The sequence below is a fragment of the Camelus ferus genome, chromosome 1 (assembly GCF_009834535.1).
Source record: "Camelus ferus isolate YT-003-E chromosome 1, BCGSAC_Cfer_1.0, whole genome shotgun sequence".
Classification (NCBI taxonomy): Eukaryota; Metazoa; Chordata; class Mammalia; order Artiodactyla; family Camelidae; genus Camelus; species Camelus ferus.
This window is the reverse complement of record NC_045696.1, coordinates 106,134,253-106,155,293: the sequence shown is the minus strand read 5'-3', so window position 1 is coordinate 106,155,293 and position 21,041 is coordinate 106,134,253. Positions and strand designations below refer to the sequence as shown.

General features: G+C 50.0%; 1 protein-coding gene across 3 annotated transcripts in view; it reads left to right on the top strand.

Moving 5' to 3' along the window:
• The first annotated feature begins 1,765 nt into the window (after positions 1 to 1,765).
• ESYT3 (extended synaptotagmin 3) overlaps positions 1,766 to 21,041 on the top strand; it is a 48,043-nt gene continuing 28,767 nt past the window's right edge. Inside the window, exons 1-2 of one of the 3 annotated variants that reach the window (XM_032487688.1) lie at positions 1,766 to 2,317; positions 19,728 to 19,769. In XM_032487688.1, coding sequence (XP_032343579.1) covers positions 1,991 to 2,317; positions 19,728 to 19,769 — 369 coding nt within the window. In that variant the 5' untranslated portion in view covers positions 1,766 to 1,990. Of the gene's footprint in view, positions 2,318 to 17,998; positions 18,010 to 19,727; positions 19,770 to 21,041 lie in introns of those variants that run through there. The other 2 variants (XM_032487697.1, XM_032487704.1) reach the window with 2 other exon arrangements.

Here is a 21,041-nt window from a genome sequence, read left to right as displayed (position 1 = left end):
CCAGTTCCCAAACCAACAATCTTCCTTTCTCTGCTAATCCTCCCCCAAACACACTAACCCAGGAGGGGGCTGTGGTGTGCCAGGTGTGTGTGAAGAGGGTCAGGGGTGATAGATACAATTGGATCCTCTCTCCAAGGCATTTGGCATTGGGTGGATAAGGGTCAGGAGTCTCTCTGTGAAGTTCTGTGACCCCGGAGGCTGTGTGGAAGGTGCTGTGTTCTCCACTCCAGCCAGAGGCAAAGGAAGCAGGTCCGCAAGAAGCGCAGCATCCCTGGGACGCGGAGTTTCTTGGAAAGGGATGCGGAGCTGAGTCCTGCGAGTTAACTTCCTGGTCCATCCATCATGAGAATCAGCTGCATTCCTGCCTCAGGTTCCAGGACTTCCTGCATCCCTTGTCATACATTCTCATTCCCTTAGTGTAAGCTGACCTGGGTTAACCACTAGACAGTGTTTTGAGGAAAGGAGTTCTGAGGTCAAATAATAGAGGAAACAGAGGGTTAAATAAAATAGAACAGCTTTTTATCTGCAAGACTTCTCAGAGCCTTTAATAGGATTCTGTACATTCAAAAAGGAACTCTCCAAAAAGGAACTTAAGTGAGACACATTTCCCACATTGAAATGTAGTCTAAGAGGATGTTAAGCTCGGAGGTTTCAGCTTCCGTTTCGGCCAAGTCGTGGAAGATCAAGAACAACAGAGGAGGGTCCAGCTGCTATTTGGACCACCAGAAACACATGTGGTGTTGGAAAAAACTCATCAAGGCCAGTAATTTTATCCAGGAGAGAGGAAGGATAAAGCCAGAGAGAAAGACATACCCTGAAGGACAGAGGAAAAGAGAACACAAGTTACTTTGTGCTTGCTGTCCATTGGGTCTGGCCTTTCAGTGAAACTGTTGAAAGAGTGTAGAATCATTCCAACACATTTGTCAACTCCAGAATCACATTACAGTAATTTACGTGCCCACTCAGGTGAGCCACTTAAAATGTATGCCATCCACAAGATGATTTACCGTCTCAACTTGGAGAGTCAGACCTCCACCTGCTCTGATCATTCAGAATGGATTAGGTAGAAACCACGGGCTTCACAACTGACCCCCAAGCACCCCAGGGTTGGCTCATCATTTCTCTTGTCATCCACCCAATCACCTGCTGCACTGGGCGCCCCGAGATGAGCAGGACTGGCCTGGCCGGGGAAACTGTCGGTCTGATGATACTGGGAATGAAGATCCAAACTGACACCCGACACAGAGGGCGGGGAGTGCGGGGCAGCTGGTGTTGCGGAGCACACAGGTGGCGCGGGAGGCTAGGTCTAAGCTTTATACGTGCAAGAGGAGGGGATACAGGGCTCTGGGGTCCACCTAGAGGGCTCAGACACACGGTCAGGCCCACCCTGGGGCTGGGCGGCCCTCGAATGCCCAGCTAAGAGTCTACTACACTAGCCTGCTTATTGTAGACTGGGTGTAGGAAACAGGTTTTAGGTGACATTTATCCATGACAAGCCATTTGCCCACATGCCTTGGTGAGTCGTAAACTGCCTAGAGCAGCGCCGGGTCCACCCGGGTTCTACTCGGGTGTTGCAACTGCAACCTCTGGGGACGCCTGCGCCGGACGTTCAGGTCTTAATGTGCCCTCGGCGCCAGGTTTCTTTATAGAGCCGGGCTGGGTCCAGCTGGGCAGCCTGGCCCCGCCCCCTTCCGCCTGGGCCCGCCCCCGAGGGCGGAGACATCCGGAGCCGCAGCCCGGGATTGGGGAGGAGCGCGGCGGCGGCTCGGCGCACTCCCAGACGCCGCGCTCGGATGAGTCGCGCAGAACCCTGAGCGCCCCGCGCCGAAACTGCTCGGGCGAGTCCGGCAGGGCCCGTGCGGCGCGGCGGCCCGGTCCTTGCGCTTGGAGTACGGATGTGCCCAGGCGTCGCGGCGCGAGGACCTCAGCTCAGGTGAAGCTCTCGCGGCGCGCGGACCTCAGCTCAGGTGAAGTAGACAGAGACGACGAGATGCCAGCGCCGGAGCCCTGCGCCCCCGGTGCCCCCGGCGCCCGGGGAACCCAGGGCCCGCCGGGCAGGGAGCCGAGGCTGCCCAGCCAGCTGCTGCCTGAGCTCTACACCTTCGTGGCGCGCGTCCTGTTCTACCTGGCGCCGGTCTACCTAGCCGGCTACCTCGGGCTCAGCGTCACCTGGCTGCTGCTCGGCGCCCTTCTGTGGATGTGGTGGCGCAGGAACCGCCGCGGGAAGCTTGGGCGCCTGGCGGCCGCCTTTGAATTCCTAGACAACGAACGCCAGTTCATCAGCCGCGAGCTGCGGGGCCAGCACCTGCCCGCCTGGGTGAGCCGGGCCGAGCGGGACGAGGGTCGGAGGTGGGGCGGATACCCTTAGAGGTTCGGAGGGAACCTGCGGTCAGCCGGGGAGCTGGGGCGCGCGGACCCGAGGGAGGAGAGGAGCCTGGGGACCCGCACACCTGGACCCCCGCGGCGCACAGCTCACAGACCCTGAGGGCGGTGGCCTTGCCGCCCCCTCGCCGCCGCGCCCCTCAGCCTGATCCTCTCCTCTGGTCCGGCTGTGCTGGGAGTGGGATCCTGGGTTTCACTGAGGGCCTAGGACCTGGGAATAAAGTCACGGGCGGGCCACACCCAGGAGAAAAGCAAGGGCGTCTGGGACTCTGCAAAGTTACTCGTGAGGGAAGCAGAAGACATTTCTTCCGCCTTGTTGAATCTATTGATTCAAAGAAAAAACGCAGGGCACAACACTGACCAATACAGCAGTGAAAGAAACTGCAGACTAGTTGCCTTCAGCGGAGGCCCCAATAGACGAAGGGGGCCGGGCTAGAGATGGGAGTGCGGGGATGGGGCTGTGAGGGGGCAGGAGAGAGGCCCCGCTGTCACAGGCTTCTCACTCTCCCTCGCCTGTTAGAGATATTCAGACACGCCCAGACACACACACACACACACACACACACACACTCTCACACTCTCACACTCTCACACTCTACAGCTACAAAACAGTCTCCTGGTGTGGAATGGTCTGGACTGTGGTTTCTCAAATGCGTCTGGTCCTAAGAATTACCCGGCCCACTTAACAAAAACAAATTCTAGGCCCCACCTCACAACCCCCAGGTGGGACTAAGGGACCTCTGTGAGTCTTACATTCAGGTAAGTTTGGGAAACACTGGGAAGAGGGACATTCTCTCCAAGACTTGGACTGTGGCAGACCTCCTTCTCTGGATGATGAACTGGCATTGGTTGTCTCTGGTTTCTTCCAGATACTTTCAGGCACACAGGGGGAGATGTCCGGAGGCCACCAGACCCCTCATTTCCTCTGGCTTGAGGCCTGTAGTCTAAAATCCAGCCAGGCTATAGGTTCCTCACACCTGCCCATGACAGTAGCATTTGAAGTGGGTTGAGAAGGTATTAGACAGACCTGTTTATATTTATTTTAAGTTAAAAAAGAAATCAAGCCTTATTGCATTAGTTTTCTAGGGTTGCCATAAAGTACATGGACTGGGTGGCTTAACCAACAGAAATTTATCAAGATCAAGGTATTGGCAGACTAAGTTTCTTCTGAGGCCTCTTCCTGGCTTGTATTTGGCTCTCTTCCCCGGTGTCTTCACATGATCTTCCCTCTGTACATATCTGTGTCTAAATTTCCTCTTCTTATAAGGTCACCAGTCCTATTAGACTGGGGCCCGCCCTAATGTTCTCATTTTAACTTAATCACCTTTATAAAGACCCTGTTTCCAAATTGTCACATTCCAGTGTACTAGGGTTTAGGACTTCAGTATATGAATTTTGGGAGACACAAGTCAGCCCATAACAGTTACTAGTGTATGGATTGACAATAAAACTTTGCAAATAGGTTTATGTATATTGAGGCTGAAGGGGCCAAAGACTTTTACTGCTAAGAGTATGTGATAAAAAAGCACAGTGACCACTTTCCTAGGGGCAGTCATGGAGACAGTGTTTGGGGCCTGTCTCCCCCAGACCTTGGTCATCCTGATGGTTCTTTGGAGGCTTTCGATCTTAAAAAGTGTGGACCCAGAGAGCAGACCTGGACCTGTCCACACTCTTTGCTCATTGTTGAGGGAGCCCAGGCTGCCTGTCAAACCTCTGTTGTGATCTCCATGGCAGTCCATGGTATGGTGAGGCGTCAGCAAGTGACCACCCTCCCCTTCTGCCCCTTCCTGTGTTAGGGAGGCCTCTAGACACTTAGCTGTATGCGAAGGCAACGTTTCTGAAATTGGGCTAAGAATCAGATTCTGTAGGGGCCTTGACACCCTCAATCCCCTGCCACCATAGAAACTGTTCTGGCTTCTCTTGGGGGAGGGGACCCCAGGACCATATGGTCCCAGCCAACAGGAAGCTCAGCCTGATGGGTGAGACAGAACACAAGACAGTACCTCCTGGTTTTCAGCCCATAAGCCATACCCCAGGCCTGACGCTGCTGGGTGCAGGGACACACAGAGGAAGGTGATGGTGTCTTGCCTACCGGGAAGGCAGTCTGGGACTGGAGGCAGATGCATACCAGGTATTCGCCATTGAGGTCTCAGGGAAGCTGGAGACAGGAGTCTGAGCAGGGTCCAGTCTGAGGTAAAAGACCTGGAATGAAGGACACCCTACCTGATTTCCATATCAGATTGTACCCAGACCACAGCCTCCCCTGTCCTTGGCAGGGTTCTGGAAAGGGCCTGCCCTTAGCCTGTGTTCTCCAGACTCTCCTGGCTGGCTTGGCTGGCCAATATGCTAGGCCAGGGCCTGGGTAACCTTTTAGATTGAGTCCGGGGTGATGCAGAGGGCATTCCAAGCAGAAGGAAGGAGGCTTGCGAGCACAGCATGGAGACGTGGTATGGTCAGTATCTGAAGGAGTACAGTGTGGTTTGGCCTGGCGGAGGGACAGGGGCCAAACTGAGGCAGGTTTAATGGAGGTTGGGGCTGATTCTGAAGGCTGAAAGTAGCCTGTGGAAGGCTTTGGAAAGGCCCTGTAAAGAGCAGCATGGAGGAGGGAGTAAAGCTAGAGAAAAGAGGCCAGGTGCAAAATTGACTTGAGCCAAGATGATTGCGGTGGGGACCAAGAGGAGCAGGTGGGAGCTATGCGGAGTGGGAGTCTGGGTGCCTGGCAGCCTGCAGAGTAGGGTGAGGGAGGGATCAGGGTCTTCCAGGGTGCTTTCTCACTTGGGGAGCTGGGTGCCCAGAATGAGAAGCAGGTGTGGGGAGGTTGATTGTGGGGACACCTGTGAAGAGCACGCAAATAAATGTAAATGTGGGCTTTCTGACCCACCTTGTGATGGTTTCCAAGCCTGGGGATGATGTGGAAAATCTGGAACCTGCTTGGTTGAGTATCCTACTCCCATTCTCTCCTTTTCTCTTGAGGACACGTACTGTTTATGAAGACAGAGAGAGATGTGGCTCCTGTATGGAGGGGACAGAGTGACCCTGGCCCACAATTTTTGGGCACAGGTGCCTTTATCTTACGACCTTTTGTCATGCCTTCTTCCCTGTTTTGAAAACTGGCTTTCTTGCATGGAAGGGGGTTGATGGATTATGACCTCCTTTGGTATCAAGATATATTTTTTACAAATTAACAGGTGGCAAACCAGTAGTTGGGGGTTGAAGAAAAGGTCTTGAGGGCCTCGCAGCATGCAAGTCGTCCCCCAGCGCCCAGTGGGTGGGGGTGGATCCGAACCACACCCCCCACCATCGCTTATCCATCTGTGTGCACGCAACTTGCTCTAATTTGCATCAAGTCCCTGTGAGGGAACAGAAGCCAAGGCCAGGCTGAGCGGGAGCAGAGAGGCCATCGGTCCCCACTGCCAGGCCATGGTGGTCAGTTCTCAAAGGAGCCATTCTTTCCTGCCCCTTAGAATCGTTCTCAGCACATTGCTCCAAGCTGCTGCCTCCAGGTGATTGAAATCGCTTCCCCTCTCTGGGTCTCATTGTCCCCACCTGTGAAAACCTGTAAAAGGAGGTTGTTTCTGGTCTAACTTCAGACAGACCTGCTCCTCCTCTGGTTCCCTTCCACCTAAGAGACAGCTCAAGGAATGGATTCTTCTGCTTTAAAGGGGTTACAAGTGAAGAAACTGGGGAGTCCCTTGTGTTATGGACATGGCCTGGCCACATGGAGAGAAGGCAAGGGCCCCTGCTGCTCAGCCCCTGAACAGGGGAGCGGCTGCTGCCTGCCATTCACATGAGAATGTTCCTTGAACTCGGTTTTTAGATATATTTTTTCAAGGAATTAAGAGCCTCTTCTGTCAGCCCACCTTGCCGGGGCTGGGGGCTGTGGACAGCACAGTGACAAAACTGGACTCCTCAATCCTACGAGCTGGTGACACCCCAGCCCCACCGCGCACCTAGGGGCCTTCCTCGAAGGCTCAGTTTCTACATGCAGTTGTGGTGAGTTGAGTGAAAAGCTGCTTTGTTCAGAGCAGGCATGTGTGGGTGCTCGGGGTTGGGGGTGCTGTCACTGAATCCTCCTCAATGTCTCAGGCCTCCTAACTGTCCCTCCTTCTAATATGAAACTTTACCAAGTGGCCCAGCAGCAGACGTGGCTCTGGAGCTGGATAGCTGCAGGGGGCAGAGCACGGCTGGCCCCCGTTCTTTGTGGGGTTCTGGTCATGGACTTCCAGCTCTGGTCCTCCAGAAACACTTCCCATCTGGTCTTCAGAGCCGGTCTTCATGATCTAGGCTGCTCAAGACCCTTCCTGGCGTAACCTTTGCTGCTTCATGGCCCCATACCCTCCAAGGCCCAGGCCCCTGGCTAAAGCTCTGCAGGCTGCCTCCTGGATCCGAGGGCGACCTGGCCCTTCGCTGCTCCGTGGTTTGCTGGTTGTCCAGCGAGTTGGATGATTGGTTTGTTTATCGGATATTTGGTGTGCCCCTGCCACGAGTGGGCTGGTGTGAGGAGGGAAGTTTGGTGAGAGCCTCACCTGCCTCCGGGCCAGGTGAGTTGTGTTTGGGGGATGATGGGCAGGGAAACTTTGCGTTTGGTCTGCCTGTGCTTAGGTCTGGCCATGCTCACTCTCCTGCCAGCTGAGAGCCATCAGTTGGCAGCTTTGCTAGAGACAGTTAACCCCTGTGTATCTGCTGGGGTGGGGAGTGGGCCAGTGTGGTGTGGTGGCAGGTATGGACTGGGAATTTGAGGGTCATTCACTGGGGGACCTCTGTCTGCTCTTATTCTCTGACTCCCCCAACAATGATAAGGTCCTAGGAGACGCTCTAGAGCCTTTTCAGCTGTAGAGGTGTGCCATCATCAGTCAGCCCCAACTTGGCTTTTCTCTGGTGCCACATGCCCTCAGAACTCTGTTCCCCAATCTTTCTTGCCTCCCCATCTCCTAACTGGGTGCGCCCTGGGGGAGCCGGCTGAGTGAGCACCAGGGAAAGGTAAACCATTTGCCCAAAGCAACGAGCGGTCCAAGGCTCATAGCAGCATCCCTGGGGTGCTGGTCCCTGGGATAGTTCCTTCCAATCCTCCATGCCAGCCATTCAGCCAACAACCAGGGCTGAGTGTTTTGCTTTCCTGGCACTGAGAGTTCGACATTCCTTCTGTGGGTGGAGCGGACAATCTTCCAGGGCCTGGGTTCTCATGGTTTGACTGTCCTGCACTGATACTTTTGTTAATTAGGGGAGTAAATGCAGTGCCAGCTCTGAGCTAGGCTGGGCACATGCAAATTAGATCCCAAAGCTCAATTCTTGGAGCCGATGCTGTGGAACCTGATTTTAAACATCAGGACTGGTTGGGGGCCACCTAGAGCTGGAGGACTTCTTCCCTGCAAGGCCCCTGCAGCTCCGTGAGGTCATTCATACGGCTTGGAGTCAGGCCTGTCCTCAGGAAGAAAGAGGCATGGCAGGTTTTAGTCATGCCCCTTGGGTCTCTGCCCCATGTCTTAATGATGCTTCATGGACTTCTCATGTCCTGGGCCAGGATTGGGCTATAAGAGGGACATGGTGTGGACCCGGCACTGGGACCTTTGGCATCGTGTGTTCATTCCTTTACTCAGTTGGCAAACATTTATTGAGGGCTGGCAGTGTGTCAGGCACAGTGTTGCAGACTGGCCCGTGACACGAGTGGCACAAGGAACCCCTGGGATGGGGATTCAGACCCGTGAGGTCACCCTTTTCTGATATAGCGGGATCAGTCCTGCAAGGTGGAGTGCAAGGCCTGGGAAAGCACAGGGGAGGGGATCCAACCCAGGCAGGAAGTGGCCCAGGTAGCCTCCTGGGATGGAGAAAGAGGCTTTTTGGTGTTGCTGGCTGTGGGAAGGGGTGGGCACTCTGGGCCCGAAGTTTTCCTCACGTTTGCTCACTAGAGCTCACCCTGGGGTGAGCAGATTCTGGACGGTATTTAATGATACTCAGACTCATACGGGACTGCTAGGTGCTTAATTTACAGGAGGCTGAATCTTTCTGGGATAGGGGTGTCCCCAGCAACCTTTTCTCCAAGCTGAGGACCTGCATCAGTGGGAGGTCACATAGTGGGGTAAGGATCAGGACCAAGGGTGGGACAGCTCCGTCCTTCTCTGCTGTGGCCCCCTCTCCAGTGGACAGAAAGGTGTGAACTTTCTCCAGCTTCCATTGGCCTCCTGGCCCAGTGCCTTGACAGCAGGCAGAGATGGCCCCTCTGTGGGAATGTCCCCAGAGACTTTAGGGGAGCCACTGGGAGGTGTGAGCTGCTCCCTGATAACACATGAAGGCCACGACCCAGCTACATAGTGGAGCAAGGACGGGGGCCTCACCATCCCTTTCTCCAGCCCTCTCTGCCCGCCCCTCTAGAGTTACTTCTCCTGACCCTCCCTGGTGGTCTAGTGGTTAGGATTCGGCGCTCTCAGAGTTACTTCTCCTGACAGAGTCCCGGGGATTTTTAAATCTCAGGAAACCTAGAGCTCATAGCCCCAGAGTGTTCCCATGTGCTGGAGGAAAGTGCTTTCCTTCATTCTCCTCCTCTACTGCAAATAGTGAAGACGGAAAGAGAGTTAAGATGTTTTCTGCCCCCATGGGAGCTATTAAAGAGACAGAGCCCCATTCTCTTTACATACCCTGTCATTTCAAGCCAAGGGGATGAGACTTGAGTCCTTCGGGCCACCCTGGGAGTCAGAGCTCAGCTCCTGCCCACCCCGTCCCTGTAGGGGTGTGGCTTCTGCCTGAGGAGCCCCCTCTTAGTGTGCCCAGGGTCACTGGTCCTCAAGTGAGAAGCCAGGGAATTCCTCCAGGACGTGGGATGTTTCAAGACCCCAGATTCACCCACTCCATTCTTTTGCCCATGCTGTGTTTGCATTTTAAAGTAACTGGTTACAAAGTGGTTTAAAAGAAAATCTTTTTTTTTTCTGGTTATAAAAACAATTATCTTATAAACATTCTTCAAAAACATTTTAAGGATCATGATATCCTTAGTGTGAAGAGACCATAAGTTGCTTAACCATTTCTCTAACGTCAGCTAGTAGGGTGGTATCTGAGTTTGCCCTGTCCCTGCGGCTGGCCGAGTTGGGTGGCATTTCCTATATCTGTCTGGAATTTCTCCTTCTGATCTGCCAGTCTGGCATCCTTGGCTCCTCTTTCTAGTCCAAGCTCAGGCCCCCAACCTGGGACCCTTGTTTCAGGCCCTCACAGGACCGGAGCAAGTCTCTAATACTCCACTTCCCAGGCTGATTTGCACCTGCCTATTTTCATGTCTGACTTTTCCTCTAGATCGAATGTTCTTTTAAGGTGAGATATGTTTCCTATTCCTCTCTGTACACTCAGCTCCTCACTCAGTGCCCAGTCCATAGTGGCTCTCAATAAAAATCTGTGGCACGCATGCCTCAGTGAACGTCTGCCATGTACATCTTAGTCCGTGTGTCTCAAGTTCCTTACATAGATTCCGACACATTAAACTGATTTGTCAAAACTTTATGACCTTAAAGATCCTCATCCCCACTGCACTGTGGCCATGAGGATAATGATGATGATGACGACGACTAACCTTCTACTAGTGTGATGAGTTTTTTTCCCTCCAGGCATCACCAAACCCAGCTGGACCATTAAACTCTCCGGCAACTTAGCATTTACACTCAGGTCTCCTTGAAACTTTGACTCCGTGGACAGCTCAGGGAGTCCCTCTCCGCTCAGAGCCCTTATTCCTCAGCAAAGGGTGACAGGCTCCTGGCACCAGGGTTCTTGTCACCAGTGACTGCCTTTGGGGTTTCATCTGCTCCATTGTCCTGCTGGGTCCAGCTGACTCGGGCCAGTTCACAGGCTGGGTGTGTTGTTAAGGAGCCTGTGGGTTCTAGAACAGCGCTAGACAGAATTTCAAGACAGCAAAGCAGTTATTTCCCTTAAAGCGCTTTTCGCAGGATGATTTTAAGCAGAAGAGTGGCAGATTTAAAAGCAGTTTTCATGGTGAAACGTTTACCTGCCAAAAGCAGAGGAAAAAAGGGGGCAAAAGTCCATGCTTCGTCAGGAGAAAAGTGAGTGAGATGAGGGACCGTTTTCCACCGCGGAGGCCCCCGCAGAGCAGGGCCTGTCCCAGGAGGACAGGAGCCCAGGTGGCCTCCTGGTGCAGTACATCCGCCTCCCAGCAGGACGCCTAGGAGTGGGCCTCCTCTCTCCTTGGCGGAGGGGAGGGGTTGGCAGCATCAGTTGAGTCAGCAGGAGTGTGTGTATAAGAATGCTCCCCGGAGCAGAGCTGTGAGGCTTATTTTTCTCTCCAGCAGAGAGGGTGTGTACCTGGGTCTGAGTGTGTACATGTGGTTCTGTGGCTGTGTCTGTGTAATTCTGTCTATGTGTCCACCTATCGCTGTCTGTCTCTGTGTCTCTCTCTCTGTGAGTCTGTATATGGCTCCTCCCTCAGTAGGAGCTACGGTCACAGGGACACCTGTGAGGGGGCGCGAGCAGGGTGCACCTGGTGTCAGACACGCTCTGTAAGTGAAGTCCTCCAGTCCTTCTCCCTCCTGAGAGGATCTGGTGGCCAGGAGCTCCTGTCCAGGCCTCTCACCCCAACCCAGCCCATCTGAGGGTCCCAATGGGATGCAGCCATCACTCTGGCCCCATTTCCCCACTGCTATGGAATCATTTCTCCTACAGAGTTTAAGAAATGAAGCACGTGACCACCTGAAGATGCAGCATCAGTGCGGGCCATTCGGGTGGACTCTGCTTGCCTGCAGTTCTGACTTAGACTTGGTTTGATTCATAGTCTTTCTCTTCTAAGCTGTCGTCACCGCCACTCCCTTGGCAATGTCTAAGAATGCTCTCATGAGATTAACAGCCCACTTTGCCTGGAAGGCTCTGGCCCGAGTACACTAACAGCAGCAGGACCCTGTTAGCTTAGGGAGGCCTTGGGTAGGGGCTGAGGCCCCATCTGTGGAAACTTCCCTCCAGGCTCCTGCAGGCAGAATAGCAGGCATCCGAGATCCTGGTGGCTGGATCATGGTCCTGGGCAACTTTCGAATTTTCCAAACCTGCTTTGGGGAGATACTCATACCTGTAATATGTCATCAGGACAGTGTTCGTGTTTCTATGGAAACAGACCTTCAAAGGCTCTGAGTTTGTCTCTGTTTAGAATTAGATTTATGTCCCTTCTCTTTCTCAATTGTCGATCTGGGCAGCACAGGAATGAGCTGCTCCACTTCTGTCAACCAGGGGAAACCTGAGACTGCAGGAAGGGAGTCAGGACCAGACCTTGCCCCTCCCCAATGCACTTCTGCACTGAAAGCAGCGATGGGGTGGGAGTGGCTCACCTGTTAGAAGTAAGGGCAGTGCCCACGCCAGGCAGAATATAATATAATATAATGTACGTAATATATAATATTAAGTAGGCAGTGATAGTGTAGGTGTTTTCACCCATTAGCTCTTGCCTCCCCTTGCTCATTATTGTGCAAAATATTCCCTTTGTAGAAGAATTGAGGTCGATAGGCTGGTAAGAATCTGATGACAAAGTGGTGTTCTCCCACGGGTGACGTCCGGAGACACAGGCTGTGACTCTGAAGCCCTGGTTAGGAACCCCAGGGCCAGAGCTCGTCCTCCAGCCTGGCGGGGCCCTGGGAGCTCATGTTTCACCCTTCTCCACCGTGATCAGAACAACCTGCAGAGCTTGTTAAAGATGCAGGTTTCCTGGCCCTACCTCCATCCTCCTGAATCAAATCTCAGAGGGCCCTGACCAAGAATCCACATTTTCACCAGCTCTCTGGGTGGTGTTTTTATACAGAAAAGTTTGAAGTGTTCAGACTCAGAATCTAGCCCTTTGCATTGCCAGCTGGTGTGGGTGTGACTCCTCCGAACTGGTCCCAGGGACTCCCGGATACTCCCAGCCTCATTGGAATTAGAACAAAATAGACTTTAGGACTCGGTCTGAGAGTGAGCCACGTGTTGTCTTTTTCTGCCTTCGCTTTGTTTCCCTAGCGAGGGAAAGATGCTCAGAGGCTCTGGTTGGGCCCCTTTGCCCCGCCTCAGTGTTGAGCGGTCCCATTGGGCAGAGTTTCCCACCAGGCCTTGCAGGCATTGGGCCCAGGCTATCTGTGTGGCTTTATCTTGGGCGCAGATCTCTCAGCCAATCAGCGGAGGCCAGGGAAATAACACTCGACTGTGGTCCTTTCCCTTGGGGTCTCAACCACTTTTGCCATGTTATCAGCCTCCTTGTTTTCTGTTCTGCCTTCTTCGTGGTCTCCCAAAGTGCTGAGTTGCAGCACCAGGCAAGCCAGTAGAGAATTTGCTGGGCTTTGGGTGAGACAGAACTGGACACACAGCCCACATGATCTTGTCCTTGGCAGTTACCTGAGGTCAGCGGTGTCAGTGTCTGCACCTCTGAGGGCCATACAACTTGCATCAGCAGTCACAATCTCTGCAGCATTTACTCTGAGCCAGGAAGAGTACTGAGGACTTTACATGCATTGTTTCCTTTAGTTTTCTCAGGAACTCTGTGAAGTTGGTAGTACTGTACCCATCTCGTGGTTGGAAAAACTGAGGTTAACAAAGGTGGAATTTTAAATGCACAAGGAATAGGGTAGAAAAACACTAAGAAGTGGACTTCAAATGCTGGCGTTTTAGGTGGAGGAGGGGGAGGGGATGTGGGTGAGAAAAAGATCTGAAGGCTGAGCTCAGGTGATAAGATCTGAGTTCTGGTCACCTGGTTGGTCTTGGGAAGTACTAGTCTCTGAGCCTCTCTGCAGATGTAAAATGGGGATAATTGCATCTTTACTGTTCACTTTATACAGCATGAGGAGGATCAGATGAAAGTGTCTATGGAATGCCCTTTGTGAGCTAGAAAGCCTGACTTACCGATGACGGCTCTGGTCCCATGAAGGCAGTCCTCTGCTAAATTAGACTTTCTGTAAGAGAGGAAAACAGTGGTATGTAATGTTTTCTTAGGAAAAGTGAGGGTAATGGAGTGGAAAAGTACAGACAGACCTGGATCTGGGGTACAGCTTGAGCACTCTACAGCTGATGACTCTAAGTCACCTCCTAGCCTTAGTTTCCATATCTGTGAAGTGGGCTAGTAAGGGATTAAGGTGAGTATTCAATGAAACAACAAACTCAAAAAGGCTGAAAATAGGATGGAAACTGATACAACTAGGCAACCTTGAAACAGAAGAAAGCTGTAGTAGCAATTTTCCTATTAGGCAAAATAGAATGTAACTCAGATATATCTTAAAGACAAAAATGTTATATGCTCATAAAAGGAGCCATAATTAAGAAGGTATAATAATCATGGCCATATACGTACTGCATAACATGAACTTGAAACAAACCAACAACTGACAGAACTGCATGGAGAAACGGGTAAATCAGCCTTTAGGCTTGCAATTTTTCATATGTTCCTCTCTGAAAATGGAAAATCACGTAGACAAAGAGTAAGCAAGGATAAAGACTATTAAAAGGAAATGATTAATAACCCGATCACACATGGAACAGTCATAGAAATTAATCATGTACCAGGCCACAAAGGAATTATCAGCATATTCCTAATGAATTGCCATCCTACAGATTGTTCAGACGATAAAGAAATGAAATTAGAAAGCAATGATAAATTGCTATAGCTATCTCATCTGTCTAGATATTTTAAAATATTACTAAAATCATTGTTTAGGAGGAAGTCATAATGGAAATTATAAAAACTGAGAGCTAAATAATGGTGAAAAAGCCGTATCAAAAATTGTAAGGGAATTTATAACTTTGAATTTATCATAAAGCAAAAATATTGAAAATAAATGATTCAACTCTAAAATTCATAGTGTTTGCCTCTAAGAACATAAAAGAACAGATTTAGATCAAAGAAAGAAGGAAGGAATGATAAATACAAGGATGAAAATGAATGATTTAAAAATTTAAAATAAGTTTAGGGGAAAGAATTATTAACAACTGAAGCTAGTTCTCTGAAAAGATTAATACAATAGGCAAAACTTTGTCAAGCTTGGTCATGAAAAAAATAGAAAAAGATAAAATATAGAATGAAAAGAGAAATAACTACAGATATAACAGATTAAAATAATAAAATACTGTAAACAACTATATATCAAAACATTTGAAAACCTAGGTGAACTAGGTACATTTCTACAAAAATATAAATGCCAAGATTGCCACAATAAGAGTTAAGTAGACCATGAATATGTCATTAACTCCTAAGAGAGAAATGGTAATTTACTGTCCCCAAAAGTCTCAGGCTTAGATGGTTTTATAGGTAAGATACACAATTTCATTGATCAAATAATTACTGTATTTCCAAGTTGCTTCAGGAAATAGGTGAATAAAGAAAGCTGTCCCACTCATTTTGCAATTTATTGTAAAATCTTTATAGCAAAACGAGATATGAGTTGTACGAGAACAAAAATTGAAGGTGTCACTTTGAATCATTAGTGTATAAAACCTAAATGAAATATCAGCCTAGCTAAAGGGGTTTATCCCAGGAACTAGAAATGATTCTGATTTAGAAAGAAACATCAGTTAAGTTAACCACACAAATGGACAATGAGGAAAAAATTAATGTGATTATCTCAATAGATGAGAGGAAATTTTGAATATAGTTCAATATCTATTTATAATGAAAGCTCTTGGAAATTTAGGATTTGAAAGAACTTCCTCAATCTGATAGAGGCTGTCCTCCAAAAACCTATAGTAAAAATTGTACTTAATGGAGACACTTCTTGTTGAGGTCAGGAACTAGACGGAGCTGCTTGCTCCCACCCTGCTGCCCGCCAAGTACCAGAGGACTGGGCCACGAAACCGGGCAAGAGAATCAAGTGAGAATAAGGAATCGGGAGCAGAAAGACAAAAATTGTTATTATTTGGAGATTATAAATGTGTATAAATTACCTATGAGAATTAATTAGAACTAGTAACAAATTTCAAATGTTGCCCAAAAATGGAATACCATTTTTAATAACTGCAAAACCCACAAAGGGATCTAACAAAAAATGTGCAGGACTTTTTTAGAAAAAAGGTTATGATCCTAAATGTGAATACAATCAAATGTGAATAAGTGGAAATTGTCCATTCATGGATGCAAAATCTAATATTGTAAAGAGGTCAGTTCTCCCACAGATTAATCTATAAATTCAGAAATATAACAATCAAAATCCCAGGATTTTGGGGGGGAGATTGACAAGATGATTCTAAAATTCACATGGAAATATAAATACCAACTATTATCTCAATCAGTTTGAAAAAGAAAAGCAAAAAGTGGGGAATCACCTTAGCCCAGGCCAGATTGTAAAGCCGTAGAGGTAAAAACAGTGTGTTACTGGTGCAGAAACAGGCAAACAGACCATGAAGTTCAGTGCCAGGTCCCGAAACACACCACAGTCCCCATGAGAAGCTGATGTGTCAGGGATGTAGCTCCACAAATTAGGAGGAAACATGGACTACTTCTTTTTTTTTGTATTTGATATTAGAAAATTGTCTTAGAGTGTGTAGATAAATGAAATTATAAGCCTATCTCACCCATTATAAAAAAATTCCAGACAGATTGAAGATCTTAAATGTGAAAGCTAAAACACAAAGTGACTAGGTAAAAGTACAGAATAACTTTGAGAATTTGGAGTAGGGAAAAGTCCAAATTATTTTTATATATATATATTTTTTATTAAAATATAGTCAGTTTACAATGTTGTGTCAATTTCTGGTGTACAGCATAATGCTTCAGTCATACATGAACATACCTATATTCGTTTTCATATTCTTTTTCACCATAGATTACTACATAATACTGAATATAGTTCCCTGTGCTGTACAGTATGAACTTGGTTATTTTATATACATTAGTTAGTATCTGCAACTCTCAACCCCCAATTTATCCTTTCCTACCTACCTCCTTCCCCCGCTGGTAACCATAAGTTTGTTTTCTCTGTGAGTCTGTTTCTGTTTTTGTAAATAAGTTCATTTGCTTTTTTTTAGATTCCACATATAAGTGATATCATATGGCACTTTTCTTTTTCTTTCTGGCTACTTCCCTTAGAATGATAATCTCCAGGTCCATCCATATTGCTGCAAATGGCATTATGTTATTATTTTTTATTGCTGAGTACTATTCCATTTTATAAATGTACCACATCTTCTTTAACCATTCATTTGTCAATGGACATTTAGGTTGTTTCCATGTATTGGTTATTGTAAATAGTGCTACTATGAACAGTGGGGTATGTGTATCTTTTTGAATTAGAACTCTCTCCAGATATATGCCCAGGAGTGGGATTGCTGGATCATATGGTAAGTCTATTTTCAGCCTTTTGTGGAATCTTCATACTGTTTTCCATAATGGCTGCACCAAACTATATTCCCATCAGCAGGGTAGGAAGATTCTCTTTTCTCCACACCATCTCCAGCATTTATTGTTTGTGGGCTTTTGAATGATGGCCATTCTGGCTGGTGTGAAGTGATATTCATTGTAGTTTTGGTTTGCATTTCTCTGATAATTAGCGATAGTGAGCATTTTTTTCATGTGCCTATTGGCCATTTGTATGTCTTCATTGGAGAATTGCTTGTTTAGGTCTTCTGCCCATTTTTGGACTCAGTTGGAAAGGTCCAAATTATACTGGGAGAACAGACTCATTTGTCTCCATGGAACTAAGGAAGCACTAGGTGTGAGCAGTTGCTCCAAAAATGTCCGTCTGTCTGACTTCCTTCACTGGTCCAGAACATACTCAGAAGCGGTCCCAGAGAAGGTGGCCGGCTGCTGTATTGGCTCCCTGCGGAGGGATGACGGGGCTGAGATTCAGGCCAAGGGAGGCCCTTCAGGTACCTAAGAATAGGGTGTCTTGATGGTCTCTTACTTTCTGTGTCTGAATCGCTGCTCTTGTCAAGGTTCAGACTCACTGTCTGGGGGAACCTCTTAGGAGCCTCCAGCGCAGGCGTAGGTGGCCGGGAGAGACCGTGACGGCGTACTCAGTGTGGGCCTGGGCGTTCCGTTGCTGTGCTCACTGTCAGGGTGAGTGGGGGCCACTCTAACGCTAGGAGTGGGCTGCTCATTGATACCTCACGCCCAGCCCTGCCTGAACTCCAGCATTGTGCCAGGAACTTGTTAAAAATCCATTAGAAAGCCCCACCCCAATTCAGTAGGTGTGAGGATTGCGGGAATCCCTGTCTGACTAGAGTCCAAGTGTGGGCAAAGTTGGACCTGCCAAGCTGGTCATCTTTCAGGGTCCAGCAGATCAGAACTTCTAAGCTTCCAGGGGTGAGAGCTACCTGGGCGGGGGCACAGAAGGTTGGAGGGGTTATGCATATAGGTTGTGCCGGCGGCAGGATGGGAAGTGCCGTGTTAGGATGGAAGGAGGGGATGGAAGGGCCCAGCTGGCAGGCTTGGGCACGAGAGGAGCAGAGGTACCAGTGACAGCCCTGCTGTAACCAAACTCTCCCCTGTGTGGGGGTCCTCCTTCCCCTGCCTTGGTGCCGATCCTGTACTGGAATGCCTGTTAATTGCATGCTTCCTTCACTAGCCTGGGAGCTCCCTGAAGGCAAGAACCTCCATCCATTCATGCATTCTACAAATAGTTATTAAGACATTCATACGCCAGGGTCAGGTGCTAATAGGGAACAAGGCTGAGTCAGCCCATTAGAGCTTCCGGTCTGGTAAGGAGGGAGGTGGTAAGACCAAGCGGCTCTAATTAGGTGTATTGGATGCTGCGATGGAGATCCAGCAAAAGGGACACCTAGCCCCAACTTGAGGGATCTGGAAAGGCTGCCAGGAAGGAGGGACATCTAAGAGAGTGGTGAATAGAGTAATCAAAGGAGAGGAGGGAGGTCTGTCTCAGACCTATGTGTAGGGATTTTTACTTTAGTGCTGACAGTGAGTGTGACAGGGAGCAATGGAAGAGTCTCCCCCTGCACTCGCCTGGTACCCAGCTTGGGACTTGACCCAGGGCAGCTGCAGGGCTTGTGTGATGAAGGCGGCTTCTCCTCCTCGGAACTGGCCCAGCTGACCCTGGCGCCTGTCCTACCCCACCCACCCCCAAGATTCCTTCCCCCATCGTTCCCGTCTGGTCCTGGGGCTGGGCTGTACCTTTCCTTTAATAGCTGGGAATATCGTTCACTTCTCCACGTTGGTACAGGCTACTGCCCAGAGCTGGGGAAACTGAAGCCAGGAGAACAGCATGATGTCCCAGGAGTCCCAGAAACTCTGGGCTCCTCTGACCTCTCAAGGCTGTTAAAAACTGCTCCTAAGAGGATAAAATTGCTCTCTCCCATCCTTTGGAAACTGCTCTCCTCCTGGGGAAGTGGCCTAGGACTAGGGCACCCCTGGAGCTAGCACAGGGCCTGGCACTTGGTGGGGGTGCACTGGGTGTGTGAACTGCATGGACACACTTACTCAGTCCCTGCAAGGTGCCTTCTGACCCCCCAGATGGGAAAGACAGTCCCTTTCTCCACTCTGGGAGGACCCAGCCCATCATGAGTCTGATCCTGAGCTGGCCTCACTCGGGGGACGTGGGGTGACAGTGACGGTCGTCACTACCATTTTACTGATGCACATTTGTGCCAGGTGCCTGTGCGCTCTTTCCCTGTCCATCCCAGAAGGCCTTGGTGGTGGTGGGGCTGGTGGCCGGGGGCTGTGATCCGGAGGAAGCTCTACTCTGTGGCAGTAGGACCTGGCCTGAGGGGCCTCCCTGCTAGGGAGGAGAGGCTTGGGCAGGGCTCCTGGGAGCCAAGAAGGGGCACCTCTACTCCCCAGTTGCTGCTGAAAACAACTTGGTGCCCTTTTTGTCTTCCAAATTGGCAGCAGTTACCTTTGCAGTCAGCATGATCCTAATATATATTTAAATGAAAAAAGGGTTACCAAAAAAGCACTGTGACCTCCAGTTCTGTGAAAAATTCTGTACTCCTTTCTGGAAGAGACTGGAAGGAAATGCATCAACCCAGTAATGAGTTATCAGAGGGTGGCATTCTCTGATACAATATTTTCCCTTTGGTTTAGCTTACATTTTCTAATTTTTCTACCGAGGCTGTGATCACTTATGTCAGTAAAATGAAAAAGGGGGATGGAATTTGCAAGGAGCAAACTGGGCATCACCCTGGGGGAGGCCCAGGTTGAGGTTCTATGCTTCCACGGGGCAGGTGGGCTGAGGGGCAGAGGGGAGGGTAGAGAACTGCCCCACTGCACACATCCGAGCCAGGACCCGGTGGCCAAGGTCAAGTCAGTGTCTGGCTTGGGCTGGTTGCCGCCCGCCCAACTGCCTGCGCTCCAGGAGAGCAGGGCCCACTTTGGGTCACCGGGGTGGGTCTCAGTGCAACTTTGAGCATCGGGAATGGGGCAGGTCTTAGTCTAACTTCCCCTTGGGGCTTCTGTTTCCTAGATACACTTCCCAGATGTGGAGCGGGTCGAGTGGGCCAACAAGGTAAGGCCAGGAGGGCCTGGGGGGCTGGCTGAGTCACCTGCAGCCTGGATGGGGCCGGCGGCGCGCAGATAAGGCCGTCTTGGCAGGAGCCTTGCCTGGGAGCAGATTTGGCTGCTGTGGTGGCGGCCTTCTGCTTGTCGCTTGCCCTTCCCACCCTCAGGATTCTTCTCATCACCAGACCATGACTTCCTTTTCTTAAAAAAAAAAATTTTTTTTTATTATTATGAAATTAATGCATGGCCACCGCAGACAAGTCAGAGTACAGAGAAGTATAGAGCAAGATGCAAGCCTCCAGGGGCCTGTGGCCAGGCCAAGACGAGCACTTCCCGGGGAGAGGAAGGCAGTGATGAGGGTTTGACAGCAGTGGCTGAATTTCACCCTGTCCCCAGCCCAGAGCTGGCAGCGCTGGCTGTGCAGCCTTGGGCAAGCTGCCTGATGTCTCAGGGCTGGTTCCCTCCTCTGTGCAGTGGTAACAATTATGGTCCCTGCCTCCTGGGTTTGTTGTGAGGATGAATGAGGTAATTAGTGCATTCACACCGCCTGGCTCACCACGAGTGCCAGGATAGCTCTCCTGTCCGGTATTTGCTGTGAGACAGTGCAGGGGCACGGCCCATGGGCTGCGCTGCCGGATGCCCCGGGCGGACCGGGCTCTGTGACTCCAGGTCTGCCCTCCCTGACTGATGAGGAAACAGAATCTGGCCCCTACCTGATCTACCCAAACTTGTCCCTAAATGGGAAGGCTCCTGACACAGGATTTTTTCTAGTTACAAAGCTTGCCTGTGTTCTGGATAGAGGCTTAGCTCATATCAGGAATGACTTAAGTTAGGTATAGAAAGGACTGCCTGATGTTTTTATCTAAGGTGGTTATTCTCATGTTACCAGAAATGTCATTGCCAAGTGGATAAAAAACTGTTCCCAGCCCCTGGGTTAAATTTGTAGGAAGTAGCTTGCTGCTTTAGGAGGAATGACTAGGTTTCCGTGGATTAAGGCAGAGCCAAGGGCCTCCAGGATGAACCTTGTACTGTGCCCCCAAAATGTGTTCTTGCTGCCTGTGTGTCAGCTGTTCCTAGGCCCCCGAGTGCACTGCATCTTTCTGGCCCAACAATACAAGGTGTTGGAAGTAGATGACAGTTGGGATGAGGCTCCCATCCTCAGCTCAGGGCCTGGATGGGGAAATAATTGTGTAGACGGATGCACACTAGGGTACCAAGTATGTCCCAAGGGAGCTTCAAACTGAAGAAGTGCTCGGTAAATGACAGGAAGATGGGACCC